Source organism: Tamandua tetradactyla, chromosome 16 (assembly GCF_023851605.1).
Source record: "Tamandua tetradactyla isolate mTamTet1 chromosome 16, mTamTet1.pri, whole genome shotgun sequence".
NCBI classification, from domain to species: Eukaryota; Metazoa; Chordata; class Mammalia; order Pilosa; family Myrmecophagidae; genus Tamandua; species Tamandua tetradactyla.
Window position 1 is genome coordinate 77,562,376 of NC_135342.1, and position 15,912 is coordinate 77,578,287.

At 40.1% G+C, this 15,912-nt stretch overlaps 1 protein-coding gene across 6 annotated transcripts in view; it reads left to right on the forward strand.

The window, feature by feature from the left end:
- Positions 1-15,912, forward strand: part of CDH13 (cadherin 13) — a 1,150,740-nt gene that overhangs the window by 222,328 nt on the left and 912,500 nt on the right. For all 6 annotated transcript variants that reach the window (XM_077133145.1, XM_077133147.1, XM_077133146.1 and 3 more), the window contains exon 2: positions 8,224-8,335. In XM_077133145.1, the coding sequence (XP_076989260.1) occupies positions 8,224-8,335 (112 nt within the window). The remainder of the gene's footprint in view (positions 1-8,223; positions 8,336-15,912) is intronic.

Sequence of the window (15,912 nt, forward strand, 5' to 3'; positions counted from 1 at the left end):
GAAGATAATTGACTTTATCTTACAATTGAGGAAACCGAGGTATAGAAAAGTTAAGTAATTCTTAAGCAAGTAAGTGGCAAAACTGGAATTTGAACCCATGTAGTCAAGTTTGAGAAGTTGTACTATTAAATACTTTCCATCTGACTTCCAGTATATGGAAACCTATTCTATTCTATTCTTTTCTACTCTACTCTAATGTTTTAGTTTCCTAATTGCTAAAACAAATACCACGTCATGGCTTGGCTTAAACGATAGGAATTTATTGGCATACAATTTTGAGGCTAGAGGTCTAGTGCTGAGGTGTCAGCGGGTGATACTTTCTCCCCAAAGCCTGTGGCATTCTGGGGCTGGTTGTGGGTGATCCCTGGGTCTTTGGTTTTTCTGTAATATGGCAATACACATGGTGGTATCTTCTCCTTTCTCGCAGGTTTTGTTGACTCCTCACCTCTGGCTGTTCCTCATGACTTCTCATTTTCCTTTGCTTGTAAGGACTTCAACCCTACTGAATTAAAGCCCAGCCTCATTCAGTTTGGGTACACTTTAAGAATATCTTCAAAGCTCTTATTTACAAATGGGTTCGCACCCACGGGGACAGGGGTTGAGACCTAAACATGCCTTTTCTAGGGACAGGATTCAATCCCTTACACTATATTGTATTGTATTACATCATATCATTTGATATTATAATGTAAGCATATCATACTTTGTTTATGAATCTGGCTTTTCTTTAAAACAAGATGTTTATCAAGGAAGGATAGGTATGCTTTGCCAAACTCTCCTTCATCAGCATTTAACCCAGTGCCTTTAAAATTTGGACTAAAATAGTTGATGAAAAAAGGAACCTATCCTCTCTGCCATTATAGCAGACCAAAAAATCCATAAGTTGAAAGGAACAATGCTAAGGCACAAGAAAGAGAACTAGCCCTATTTATGCTCAGAAAAGGAGCATTTAGGGCAATCATTTTTATATCATGCTATCTGATAGTTTGATCAAAGGATTCCCAAGGCATGTATGTCCCTCCTTCCATCATCGCCTCTACCCTCATTCCTGTCCTCCTCCCCTTTCACTCTTGTGTTTCTCCATCTCCATTATTTTTGTCCAAATTACTATGCTTATTTATATTTCAAAAAAAAAAAAAAGTAAAGAGGACCAATATTTTCTAAGAATCTGCAGTGGAACTGGCACTATGGCAGACTATATTAGTTTCCTAATAATTCTATAATAAATTATTACATAGTACGTTAAACAACACAAATTTATTATCTTATGCTTCGGGAGGTGAAAATTTTGACATGAGATTTACCAGGCTAAAAATCTTGGTTGCGGTGAGGTTATGTTCCTTTCTGGAGTCTCGAGGGGAGAATTTGTTTGCTTTTCTTTTCTAGCTTCTAGAGGCTGTCCACATTCCTTGCCTCATGGTGCCCCACTTCCATCTTCAAAGCCAGTAATGATGGCTTGAATCCTTCTCATGTTGCATTGCTCTAACCTCATTTTCCTGGTCTCATCTTTTCCTCAGACTCTTCAACTTCCTTTTCCATTTCCAAGGACCCTTATGATTGCATTGGATTTACCCCAATAATCTAGGCAACTTTAATCAGGTGATTCGCCACTTCAATCCCTCTTTGCCATGTAACTTGACATATTCACAGATTCAGAGATTAGGGCATGGGCATAGACAGACATCTAACCAGACAGACCTCCTACTACATCCTCTCATGAAAGCCTCCTAGCAACCATGATATGTTCATTCTATCAATTAGAGCATGAAGGCTGTTCAAAGTAAAGTAATTTGCCAAAAGTCAGAGAAGTGATAACATAGCCAGAAGAGGAGCCCAAAGAAGTTTGCCTTCCTGTGGCATGCTTTTTCATATAGATGCAGCTTCCCTTTCAATAATTTGAGAAAAAGATACTGAATCACACTAAATCAGAAATAAAGCCTTTTTTTTTTTTTTTACAATATAGAACAAGTTTATAAAATTGGTGTGCAAAGTTAACTGTAAAAGGACAATATTGTTTAGAAGCAAGCTGCTTTCCTGTTTTATATTTCCTTATTTTTTATATAAATTGGAGACATACTATTTAAATGTATGAAAGCAACAACTGGACTTACCCAACCAGGGCTATTCCCCCTTTACCTTCCCAAGAATCACATAACCATTGCTAAGTGTGTCTGACCCTAATGGACAAGAAGGAAGGAGGCATTCTGTGTTCCCAGGACTGGAAAACAGCAAGAACATTATACGGAGGTCAGACTCAGGGGAGTGTGTGAGTGACACGAGCTTACACTCACAGGGAGGGCATAGGTGTGTGTACACATGTGTGTGTTTGAAGTGCTTTTTTCACTGTGCTTTCCCTGTAGGCAGTGTGAATTTATAAGCTCTTTCAGGAGTCTAGATTTTTGGTCTGAGGCAGGATAAAGAAATCAATCAAAATACATTGCAGTAACATTTTTATATCTTGTGAGTCAGAGGTAGTCGCCTTTCTTCCCAGCCAATCTAAGACCCTCTACACTGATTCCAATAGACCAACTTTGACAAGCATAAACTGGAGGTGTTTGTGGTGAGGATAAAGTAACTGTCCATCCACGTGAGTAGCAGAAAGCAGAGTGAGTCAGTGAAAAGAAAACAACAAGTGCCAAGAAGCAATAGTGGCATGGTTTGAAAAATACCATTTTAGATCTGCCTTAAGAGAGGATCAGATCAGATTATAGGCAGATGAAATAATTATTTGTGGCAGGAAGAGTCTCTCTTTTTATTTACAGCTACTTCTAAGACCATTGTGTTAAGTAGGCTGTCATATTCCAATACTTCTCACTGGCCTCTGGGATGTGTCTCTGCTGCCAGTGGTACAGTCAACCCCTCCACCCTCGTGGCTTCCATGCTTAGTGCAATCAGCTTGGGCAGCTGCTGTAACATACAATTCCAAATCTCTGTGACGTCCGACAAGGTTATGTCGATGTTCCTTGCTGGGCAGCATTCCTGGACACCTGTCCTTTGCGCAGTGACTGAGATCTGGGCTCTTTCTAGTGGATGAGTCCACCATCTTGGAATTGCTGCACATCTATTTGCAGGGATAGGAGAAGAAAGCAGACAGAAGGTCACACAGAACATTCCACGGACCAGGCCTAGAAGTGGTGAAAATTATTTTACCCTTATCCAGTAGGCCAGGGTTTAGTTGCAAAGCCAAAATAACTGCAATGGAACAGGGAGCACAAGGGTTTTAGATGCCACTGGGACAAATTGCCAGAGGCTCATAGTGTAAGGAGAACTTGCAACTTGAAGAGTCTTTTCCCAAAAACCAAAGTAGGGTTGCAAACTGAAATAGCTGGAGGACCAGGCAAGTGTGAAACAGACTGGACTGAGCAAGGGGTGGAGGGGCAATTCCATTGGGTGGCAGAGACAAGGACAACTTTGTGATGAAGATAAAGTAGAGGCACACTCTACAAAATACAATACATTTTATGAAAGAATGCTTAGGCTAAACTAATCACATCTGCTGGTCACATCCACCCCATATACTGCCAATTAGCAACCTGTAGTCTGGGAGAGGAAAAAAATATCCCTTCACTGGAAACAAACTCTAAGCTTGGCTCTATTCTTGAACCACTACCTGTCAGGAGAAACAAGAACCTTAAGAGAACAAATTCTGCATAGAAGCAAAGAAATGGAAGCTAAAAAGAGAAGCAGGTATAAGGAAAGGATTTGCTATTCATGGGTAAGCTTAGGGCAGTGCTTTTGCCTGGAAAATAAAGCCCTGAGCTCCCTTTTCAAGGGATGCTTGGCATTCTGCACAAGGAGCACAGCTCAGCCCATGACTGGCAGTGAGGCTCTGATTGTGCAGATAAGCACGGGTGCAAATTCCCTCCTCATCTCTTACTCTGATTCAGGACACTACTGTTTTCCTTTGCAGAGATCTAAATACAGTCTATCCACTAAGCAGTTTTACAGTAGCAAGGGCATTAATATTTTTATATTTGTCAATATCTCTCTTACAGGCTATCAGTGAAGCATGTATGTTGATTTTAAGATGATACATAGAAATAATAATAGTAGTGAATGTTTACTGAGCAACTACTATGTGCCAAGTTCTGCTTGAGCATCTTTAGAATAATTTGCTCATTTAATCCTCATGGTTTCTGACAAGACACGATTATCATTCCCATTTCACATCTGAGGAAAGGGACACACAGGAGGTTACTTACCAAGGTTACCCAGAGGGTACATAAAAGACTTAAGGATTCACGCTCAGCCAATGTGCTCGGACCTGTATAGACATTCTGCCTGGAACACAAATCTGCCTTCCTAAATGGGCTGATAGCAATTTTCAAATAGCAGAAATCCTTTGGTGATCATAAAACTTGCTCGTTGCTGAACTTTAGAAGGTGTGTCAGTTACCTAATATTTATGAAGTGAAGGAAACACATAAATGAACAAAAGAACCATATAGGAGATCAGTACTGCCATGGCAGGAGAGATGACTTCGGAATGTGGCTCATACTGTATTTTCTGAAAACATCTGGTGATGGTGGAGAAGGGGCTTGCCTAATTTTGAATAATGGCCAAGATCTAATTTTTACAACACTGAGGGTCGCTCCTTCATATCCTCCTGCCATGCTTGATATAATTGAAGTTACTGGAACACTCTGCCATAACTTACCATCAAGACATATATTTGCTTATTTATTCATTCTTTTGTTTGTATATTTACAGGAAGCACTGACTCAGTCTGGATTTTTTTAAAATGTAGTTTTTGTAACTTCTGAGTGGTATCACATGGAAGTCAGAGAGGTGCATTGGAATGCATGTGAAATCAGAGTGCATTGGTTGTAAGGATGGTTACATACTTCTTCTCTATTTACCAAGCTAATTCTTACCCACCTTTGAGATCTAAGTAGAAATGACTCTTCTAGGGGATTGCTTTCCCTGATCCTCCAGCTGAGATGAGATTCCTCTGCCACACAACACCCCATCATACCAACCCTGGGCTTTTACGAGCTCCCAAAGCAAGCTATATTTTCCTTGCAAGGAAAAATTTTAGTTACTCAGTTAATTTAATTATGATTTGTTAATGCTTCTCTCCTTTTCTAGGCCACGATAATAGATAACACTTATTGACCACTTAACCTGGCAGCATTATTTTAGTTGCTTGTATGGCTGTTCCATTGAATCCCAACAGCAGCTCTGCAATAAGTGCATTCTTTTCCACATTTTCCTGGATGAAAAACTGAGGCACAGTGTGGCTGTGAATAATGCCGAATCACACATCTATAAGTGGCAGAGCCAAGTTTTGCAGAAGTACATTGACTCTGGGTGTGGGCTTTTAAGTATTGTGTTATATCACTTCCCTATAAGCTCTGTGACAATCTAGCAAAGTGTTCGCTGCCTTCTAGGAGTATTTGTGAATGAATGAATGAATGAATGAATGAAGACACTGATGAGTGAGTGAATGAACGATTTGTCTAGTTCTTATCTCATACTTTTTTTGGGGCGGGGGGGTGGTTGGGCTCATGGCCCAGGAGTCGAATCCAAGTTTCCCGCATGAAAGGCAAACATTCTACCACTGAACCACCAGTGTACCCCAGCCTCTTATCTCATCCTCTCATGTGATAAAACATTAACCCTAAATTTTGAACAGGTGGATGAAGTGACCCAAGAATTTGCATGGGCATAGCTAAGTTCTGGATGTTGTCCCTGTCCCTCCTACTCCGCCATGATTCTACCTTCTCCTCAATCCTGCAGAGTTGGACATTGGGAAGCATTTATTTTTCTTTTAAGACTCCAGAAGAATCCTGAGTAGACCCTGCCAAGGTATCAGGATAAAGACTGAGCTGCCGAGAGATAAAGAAGGAACTAAACTCACTCATAGAGTAGTTAGTGTTCCGGGTTTCTTTGCTAACTGTTCTCTCTCAGTCCCAGGCTGCTGCTCTGGGTCCGAGGAGAAATTCCTCTCCACCAGTTCCAATGGGATGATTGGTTGGCTGGCTGGGATTTGAAGGCAGAATTAGCTGATTAGAAGGCTAAGGTATAATAGCAGTACAGGGTACCTTTGAATATTTGCTGTTTAACTGAACTAGCATTGGCCAGTTATAGATTTTCTGCTTGCAAAGTTGCAAGCACATGATTCTGAGCCCTAAATCTGCATTCTGCGTACGCCCACTTAGGATGTCAGTGTTAAGATGGTCTCAAAAGCGATCTAACTAGTGCTCAAGACAAGGGGAAAGTTTTATAAGCAGAACTGCACAGGAGCCGGGCTAACACATTCTTCCCCCTTTGAGTATAGAAAGATGACCCCTCCCTCACCCCCTGTTCACTTGCTCTGATGTTCCTCAGGCCTGCCACTCCATGAGCTTCCAAAAACTGACACTTGATCGCATTGCTTGGGTTCAGTGCATTTCAAAGGGCTGGTATTTAGAGAGGAGTCCTGGTAGTTTAGCTTAGCTGAGCACCTGCAAGTTCTCAGGTGGGCGTGATAATGAGCTTTCTTCAACAACCTGTGTACAGTGGTTAAGCATGAAGGTTCTGGTATTTAAGTTTGATTTTGCAGGAAGCAGATGCCAGTCAAGGATCTGGGTGCAAGTGGTTTATGTGGGCAGCAGGCTCAGAAAATACCAGCAGGGGAGGAGGGAATGAGCCACAGAAAGGAAGGGAGCTGATGAAGGGTGAGTGGTCAAGCCAACTACCGCTGTGGGCAACTGGGGTTCAATTCCAGGTAGAACCTGGAGAAAGAACCTACCTTGGAGTCATCCCATCTGTGGGATGGGCGAGCTGGAGGGTTTACACACATCAGCTCTGGGCCCTGAGCTGCTCCTGGGGTGTTTATTTTCAAGCACCTTTAGCCTGGGCTGTGCTCAGATAAAGTAGCCTTCTACAGATTCCAGAGAAATATCTCACACAAAGAGATACAAAGTCCTGTCCCTGATGTGGAAGTCTCAAGGGGTATGGGTGCTTACTGAGTGTGGACTACATCAGAGGGTGAGCCTGGATTCGAATCCTGGCCCTCTTCCTGCCGATCACCTTGGGCAAGCTTGCTAACCTGTCCAGAGTTTTAGGTCTCCTCTCTATAAAACATATCTTACAAGAGTATACAACTGTCAGGCTTGTTGGGGAGATTAAATGAGGTAATGCATATAATGAACTTGGCACAATGCTTGCCACAGAGTGAGGGCTCAGAAACCTTTCCTTCATCTTTAAATTATGTAGAGCATCTTCACTGTGATAGGTATATTGTAGGTGCTTGGAATAAATAGGTGTGGGCAAAAGGAGTTAATCCCTAACCAGCCTATCTCCTACTAACTAACCCATAAGACTCTTTCTTACTTTACACTGAGCTCCTCATTACAGTGGAAGGTTATAAAGCTTCCTCTTTATAATATAATATATTATACAATATAAATAAAAAATTAACCTAATATTTTGAGGGGTGAAAGAAGTGCCGCAAGGATTAAGAAAGGCAAAATGAGCCTTTGGACGCAATTTAAAATTAAAATTCTGTAGTAGTCACATTTACAAATGTAAAAAGAAACTGGCAAAATTAACTTTAATACGGTGTCTGTTTGGTCTAATATGTACAATATTATCATTTCAGCAAGTAATCAAAATAAACATTATTAATTAGATATTTACATTCTCTTTCTTTTTCAAATTTAGACTTCAAAATCCAATGCATACTTTACACTTCCGTTACACTTAGAACAGCTTATTTCTAGACCAGCTAAATTTCATGTGCTCCGTAGCTACAATTGGCTTGTTGCTAGCATGGTGGACAGTGAAGGACTTGTGGATCCCAGAGTCCTTTTAGAAATAACTTCCAATGGAATGGTTCCACTTACTTTTTCACCCTCCTCAAGGATGACAATGCTCCTTTGCATGTATGAACGAGAAGCTGATTTTAGCTCAGGCATCCTATGAAAATGACAGTTTCTGTAATAAACTTTCGCACATGGAAATCATGGTGAGAATCTTAGCGGGTGTAAAAATCTGACGAAGTTATTTCTTTCACTGCAACTTAATGGAAACTGCAGCAGCTGTTCCCATTTGTGTGTTTTCCAGCTCTCGCTGCCAAAACGAATTGTTGGCAGCCACAAAAGAAATATCAACTTGCCTCTTCATTTGGGAAATAAAATTAAAAACTCAGCTCGTTTCTAAGAGTCACAGATTTGGTAAAAGTTAGCAGGGCAAACACACAAGTCGACGTTGCAATATTGATGGCTTTGATTTTCTCAGGTGCTGCTGCTCACATCTGCAGAAGAGTTGGACTGCACTCCTGGATTTCAGCAGAAAGTGTTCCATATCGAGCAGCCAGCTGAATTCATTGAGGACCAGTCGATTCTAAACTGTAAGCAATGCCATTTGACCATGCTTTTGAGCTATTCTCATATCTGAATTCACCAGTGTCTAGGAATGTGTCTCAGTTGGTGGCATTTTCTACACTGTTCTCTGAGCATACTTCTTATGTCACTGCTTGACCCAGGTGGAAGGGCTCAGATTAGGGCCTGCCTTGGCAGCTCAGAGGTGAATAGAGTGGTAAATATGTTCCTCTTTCGGGGATTTTATCATCAGCAGGCATTTCCTGACCAATTCCAGGAAAGGAGGCTGACAACCACCAACATGATTATTGCATTGCGTAAAGGAAATGAAGTCCATTTCACCTGGGCAGACCACTGAGACAAAACCATCACTTTCTTGTAGATTGATATCTTACCTGTATTTGTTTGTTTGTTTTTTTATACATAGCATCAGAACAAAATAATGGTGAGAGCATACTGTTGTTTTCTGGGAATGTTTAGGCATAGGGGTTCAAAACTCTTGTTCTTCTGCCAATAAGATGGTCTTCAGAATGATTCAAAACCTCTACTGACTATTCTGTGGATTAAAATCAAATCCTCCAAAATCCCAGTTGACTTCTTTAATGCATGTACCTCTAAGATCTGAGTTTATAATTGCTGCCTCTTCTTAATGCCAAAATTATATTATTTTATCTTTGCTTAGTGCATACAAGCACAGTTCTTTGGGTTCTCTGCTTAGTGCTTAACAAGCACAGTTTTAGCACAGTAGAATTTAAAATTGACATTAGATAAACAACCATTTAATTGTAGGCTCTCGCCTACTTTAGCATTTGGGGAAGGAGGACATGAGAGCAGCGATCTAATTTGGTGAGATGTCCTAAAGTCCCTTTAAGGAAGGTAATTGCACATTTGCTGTTATGGTCTCGGGTTTGTCTTTTAGGCTAGCCACATTCCTTCATTCCTGTGCTATGTGGCTGGCATATTTAAAGAAAAGAAAAAAAAAAAACTCTGGTTGATTGGATTGCTCTGTAAGGCTGGAACACTTTTTAAGTGTTGAAAGGAGCACAATAATGAAGATGCAATGTTGAGCATCAAGGGAGCTATCCAAGGTGAGACCCATGCACATCATGATGCAATTATGCCAACAGAATCATTGCAATAATTAGAATCTGTAATGACAAGGTGCAGGACTGGCACCATAAGTGAATTCCAATATCTGATTTCATGTTAATTTGATCCCTGAGCATGACTTCTGGGTCAGACCGTCGGGAGCCCTCATTTGTCTTTTGATTCTCTTCTGTATCAGAATCAATATATTTCAAATGAAACTTGGTCTAAGATGGTCTTTTTTTTTTTTTGCCTCCTCTTCTCCCCTTCCTTCCACTCCCCTCTCCTCACCTCTCCTCTCCCCATCCCTCTCTTTCTTTTCTCTTTTATTCCAAATGATTATTCCAAATGGCATCTATGTTAACATGTTGGAAATGTGAAGCTACCCTGAGTACGGAAATTAATAGAGTTGGTATGCAAAGCAGGCCCATAAATGTGATTGCTTCTGTAATCTTCACGACACCAAACAGCTTTTAATTCACCACCGAGAGACTGGAAATAATCATACTTTCGGGGATCTTTTTTTTAATTTAAACTAGTCCATACTGTACATTACAATAACACAGTTTTGTGCATATCTTTTTTTTTATCCCCTAAGTAATTAACTGGGTTATGGTTGTTGGTTTTGTGTAAACTAGTGAATGCTAAATGGAACTGGGTTGATTATCAATGATAGTACTTTCTGGAAAAGTCAGTGATATGGAAATTGAGGACATTTACAATTTTCTATTTGTGCATGGGCTGTCAGTTCAGCAAAATCTGACTTGCCCCTCTTGATGAAACTATGTCCATATATGTTACTAGAGTAAAATATATAAAGATCTAATTAAGTACTTTTCAGTTAATCTCAAAGCAATGAATATGGATCATCTTATTTTCTTGTATTGTAAATTTTGGGTAATTTTCAGCAGTACCCCTTCTCCAAGGAAATGTTATAAGAATACACCCTATGAATAAGAGTTAATTTTGTGTAGAGGAAGACCAAAGTTTTCTCACACTTGTGAATGCTTACTGAGTATTATTTAAAAATCTGAATTTCCAGAAGTGATACATTCAATCATTCTATTCCATCATGTATTTTACTTGCAAGAGGAAATAACGAGCCCAAAATATTAGATGGGCATTTCCCACTAACTAAGTAACTAACATTTTAAGTATCTGTCTATCTCTCTCTCTTTCTCTCTCTCTCTCCATGTCTGTGTGTGTAAGTGTGCGTATGTGTGTTTCTTTCATGAATTTTCTTTATGGTTCAACCCAAGACCTTTCTGTCTTGGAAAAATGTGGATAATCAAGAAATCTGTGAGTACTCTCAGAATGAAGAACATGTTGACAAAAATCTAGCATATGAAAACTGAAAAGAATTGAACAGAATCTGAAAGTTTTTAAATACTTAGATATTTGAGGTTTCATACCAAAGATCCAGGCAATGGTTAGGGACATTTTAGTGATATATGAATGTAAGCTGATGCTCTCACTCATAGCAGAGGTTGAAAGAAACCAGAATAGTAACCTTATCTTAGCCCTTGCTCATGGCATTTGCACTTTCCATTTTTCCTCTATCTAAGTGAAACCTTTGCAATATTTAAGAGCTTTGGGTTGTGAGTCATTGCGACTTTTTGTGTGGCAGAAAGTGTAACACAGCACAATCAATTAGTTGATATCTATATTCCTCACCATTCTATAAAGTTATCTCAAAGTGTTGTCTCTTTGCTTGACAGACATAATATATCTGCCCAAACCCTAGACTTATATCCAACCATTCTGTGTTCTGCTTTTAGCCAGTTACAGGGAATGTTTATTCTGCCCATGGCTCACTGCTCTCTTTGTTCAGACAGTAATATTTCCTTTTATCCTTTTTCATCTTCTTCCTCAATTCTCCATGAGTTATCTTTTTCTATTTTAACTGTTACTAATGGTCACCTCCACTCCTTTTATTCCCCTAATATTTTATTCACTGTTCACTGAGGTACATCTTTCTCTTAGTTCCTTCTGAAGCCTTTTATTTTCTTCACATCCAAATAACTCTTTATTCTACTCCCTTTTCCACTAACTAGACTTGCTTTTGTCTATAAAAGCCCATTTTTCAACAAACTTCAAGGATCAAAACATGGTATTCCATGATTTCTTCTAATGCATCCAGACAGGGGGGTACTCTTTCATTATATCTTATGCAGCATGATACAGGGCCCCAACTCCTGGGTACTTGGGAAAAACTCTCCTGGCTTCAACTTGTTCATGAAAAGGGAGCTGAAAAGTATGGTTATACCCATTTTTCAATGAGACATTCAAGAATAAAGGGGAAAGCAGCTTAGAGAGCAGCAACTCAGAAAGGAGCTATCCAGCTGAGGTCTTGGGACTCAGGGAGGAGTCCAGAGGAATTCTGGAAGGGGCTCCTTAGGGACTTCCTACCCTGTGGAGTTTCTTGTGGTAGCAATTCTTGCTTCTCCAGCCAAATGAAAACCATGTATTTCCATGAAGTCACCATCTTGGTTGCCATTAGAGTTGGACAGTGTTTCAGTTTCCTAGCTGCTAAAACAAATGCCATGCAATGAGTTGGCTTAACAGCAGGATTATACTGGTTCATGGTTTCAGAAGCTAGAGGGCTTGCTTCCTCCTGGGATCAGTGTTTTCTGGCTGTCCAGCAATCTTTGGGGTTCCTTGGGTTTTCTGTCACAAGGCAATGCACATGGTAATGTCTTCTGCCTGTTCTCTGGGGCTTCTCTCTCCCTCTGAATGTCTCCAGTCATCCAGATTAAAGTCCAATGTGACACAGCTGGGCCACACTTTAATTGACATGACATTTGAAGAGATTTTATTCACAATAGGTCCACATCCACCAGAATGCAGATCAAGGCCAAGAATATGTCCAATCTCAGGTATTCAATTCAATCTATCACAGGCAGCAACCTTGGTTACAGCTTCCCAGCTGACACCCATGCTCCAGAATTCCTGCTGGCCTAGACAACCAGCCAGCCACCCACCCAGCTAGTGCTGGCAAATGCCATGTGTAATGGCCCTTGTGGATCTCTTGTGTTCTGTAGAATCACATAGCACAGTAGTCTGTCCTGTCCCCATAGCTCAGGCACACCTTCCTGGAACATTGGAGGGGTTACTAATCATAGAGGTCTGTATCAGGCACTATACCTAATAACCCTCCAGGTTCCCTTAGTGGGATGTATTGCCAGCCTCCAGTTTCCAGAAAGGATGCCCTACTGACGGCCCAGCCAGTAGCAGGACAGTACTTTTTTTTTACCCATTGTTGTTCCTTCAATGGCTCACTCCTCTTGGGTCACACAGAAATGCACAGACAGACATTCAAATATACAGAAAGAAATTGCTACACTCTGAGTTCATCTAACATACAACACTTATAATCACACTTTTAATAAGGAGCTTGTATTAGTCAGAATAGGTTAGGCTATGCTGTGGTAACAAGCAACCCCAACAACCTAAAACAATGAAAATTTTCTTACTCAAGGTATATAAGGTACAAGTCAGGCGCCCCTCCATGCAGGGGCTACTGCCAATTTGGTGCTGCATCTGTGGCTTCCAGTTACCCTGATGTCACTGAGCTGGCAGAAAGGGGGACAAGAAAGAGCGTGGGAAAGGCAGCCCAAATACTCAACAACCTCAGCTTAGAAATGACATTTATTAATTCTGCTTACATTCTATTGGCTAGACTAGCTATATGGCCAACCTAAATGCAAGAGAGACTGGGAGATGTAGAGGGACACATGATGTGGGCTCTACCAGTCTCTACCCAGAGCCTGACAGAGCAGTATTTCTAGATTCAAAAAGTGACTCCAGGAAAGGCCATAAAGGAAGCAGCTATCTCATAGTTACTGGGGCCTACATGGGAGAGACGACAGTGTTGGGCAGCTCAAACAGGAGAGCAAGCTCACGCAGCGCTGACCGCCTCCTCCCTTCCATAGCAGAGCATGTTCCCACCAAGCAGAGTGAGCTTCTTCCCTGCTCCCTCTCAGGAACACCCAGGGAGGTTTCCAGTGAGGATTGACTCCACTTGCTCCCACTGGTGATTGTAATATCGTGGCTAAGATCACGTAGATTTTAAATTTACGTGGACTAGGGTTCAAATACCCATATAGTCATCTGTTTCTGTGACTGCAAGTGGGTTATTTGAGCCCTCTGAGTTTGAATCATCTCATCTCTATAAGAAGCATAAAGGTGATCCTAGAGTTGGTACCACACTTGATGGAAAACATGCTTAGAGTAGTGCTGAGAAAACAGTTTTGAATAACTGTTGCTATTATTGTTACTATGTATTATTTATATTTTAATATATAGCCTCATATTAATTTATTATTATTTAATTCATAGGCCTTAGATAGGTCCACTTTCCTTATAATGGCCATATTTGGACCTGGCTTTAAAAATGACAAATTATACTGCCCATTAAAAAGCCTGAACAGATTAAAAAAATATCTAAAGCATTGATTCATGGACTTGGAACTTCATGGATGAGTGAAATTTTTTAAAATTCTTGGATTGATGAGTGTTTTTTAAAAAAATTTTGCTAAATCTGGATATGGAAAAATGGCACAAAAGTGAAGGAGACATGGTAGTAAGGGCAAACAGGGAGATGGAAAACACTACCATTTTCTTTGGCCGTCATTTTATTTTAAAAGGTCATTTGGATAAAATGGTACAGTTTCTGTGGAAAACAGTCTGGTGGTTCCTGAGAAAGTTAATAGATTTACCATATGACCTGGCGATCCCACTTCTAAGTATATACACAAAAGCATTGAAAGCAGAGACTTCAACAGATATTTGCACTGCAAAGTTCAAGGCAGCATTCATTATTCACAATGGCCAAAAGGTAGAAGCAACCCAAGTATCCATCAACAGATGAATGGATCAACAAAATGTGGTACATACATACAATGGTATATTATCCAAACTTAAAAATAATCCGGTTCTGATACTTGCTACAACATAGATGAACTTTGAAGATATCATGTTGAGTGAAGTAAACCAGACACAATAGGGCAGATATTATATGATCGCATATATGAAATAATTAGAATATGTAAATTCATTGAGTTGGAAACTAGAATGCAGATGGCAGGGACCTGGTGGTTGGGAATGGGGAGCTTAATTTCTACAGAGTTTCTGTTTGGGGTGACGGAAGGGTTTTTGTAATAGGTGGCAGTGATTACAAGACTGAAAATGTAATTAACATCACTGTTTAATAGAAAGTGATGTTTTTCCTGATAAAACGGGAAATTTTAGGTTGTAGTATGCTACCAGAATAAAAATTAAAAAACAAACATAAGCTATATAACACAAAGAGTGAGCCCTAATGTGAACTATGAACTATGGTTAATAGTGTAGTTATAATATTGTTCCATCAGTTGTAACAAAGATGCCACACTAATGCAAAATGTTAGTAGGGAAAACTCTGTGTGTGTGTGTGTGTGGGGGGGTTATGATAACTCTGTCGTTTGTGCATGATTTTTCAGTAAACCTACAACTGCCCTTTTAAAAAAGGCAAAAAATGTGCAGACAGTACACTCCATTTGCTTTACATACACAAACCCTCATATATACACAAAGAAGGAAATCTACCAAAATGTTAACAATGATCAGATCATGAATGAGTTTTCCTTGCTTTTTTTTAAAAAACATTATTGCAGTTTCTGCAATAAACAAGTTTTGTTTTATAAAAAGAGAAAAAAAGGTCATCAGCAACAACAACAACATAAAAAGAAAGTGAGAGAGAACCAAATCTAAAAAAGCTTAAGGATTATTACAAATGAAAAGGTTGTCCTTTGAGTAAATTTTGCATTGTGAAAAGTATGTCAAAATTGTCCTTATTTGTATCATTTTACCAAAGACTACTGTTTGGAACATACTGGTCTAAGGCATTAGGTTGATGTCACTCTTACTTCTACGACAATCTTCAGAAGTTTCAACTTGCTAATTTTCCTGACAATGCAGAGATAATTCTTAGGTGACTTTCTCATGAAGAGAGAGCAAGCGTGTGTCTGGAAAATTTAACAGGTGAGCATAATTTAGGAGCAGATGTTAAAATAAAAGACAGCACCGGTGCTAGACACTGAGGTGTCAGTGGCATCGATAGCTGACCACTACTCTGTGATCCCTAAGTGTCAGGGCTCTTTTGGACCTCACAACAACACTTTGGGAGAAGATGTTCTCATTTTCCCATTGTGTGGGTGAGGACGCTCAGGCAGAGCTAGGTGAAGCCATTTTCCCCAGATCCTATCACCTGTAATTGGTGAAGCCAAGGTTTGAGCCTAAGATTCCAGAGCCCTGGCTCTTACCCAGAGCTCTCTGGTCTAGTGTCTCTTAGTACTTGGTGGTGGTTGCAATGATAAAACAAGGAAATATGCCACTTAATTTTCCCATCTACTTTCATCAACCTGGATGCAACGCGGAGAGAACCTCCACTGTATTTTCTTTTCCTGTTCACAGCCAAGTGCACCCTTCCTCTGTGATAGAAAGTAGCTTGCTCTTTGTTTCAGCCACATTGGCCACCACC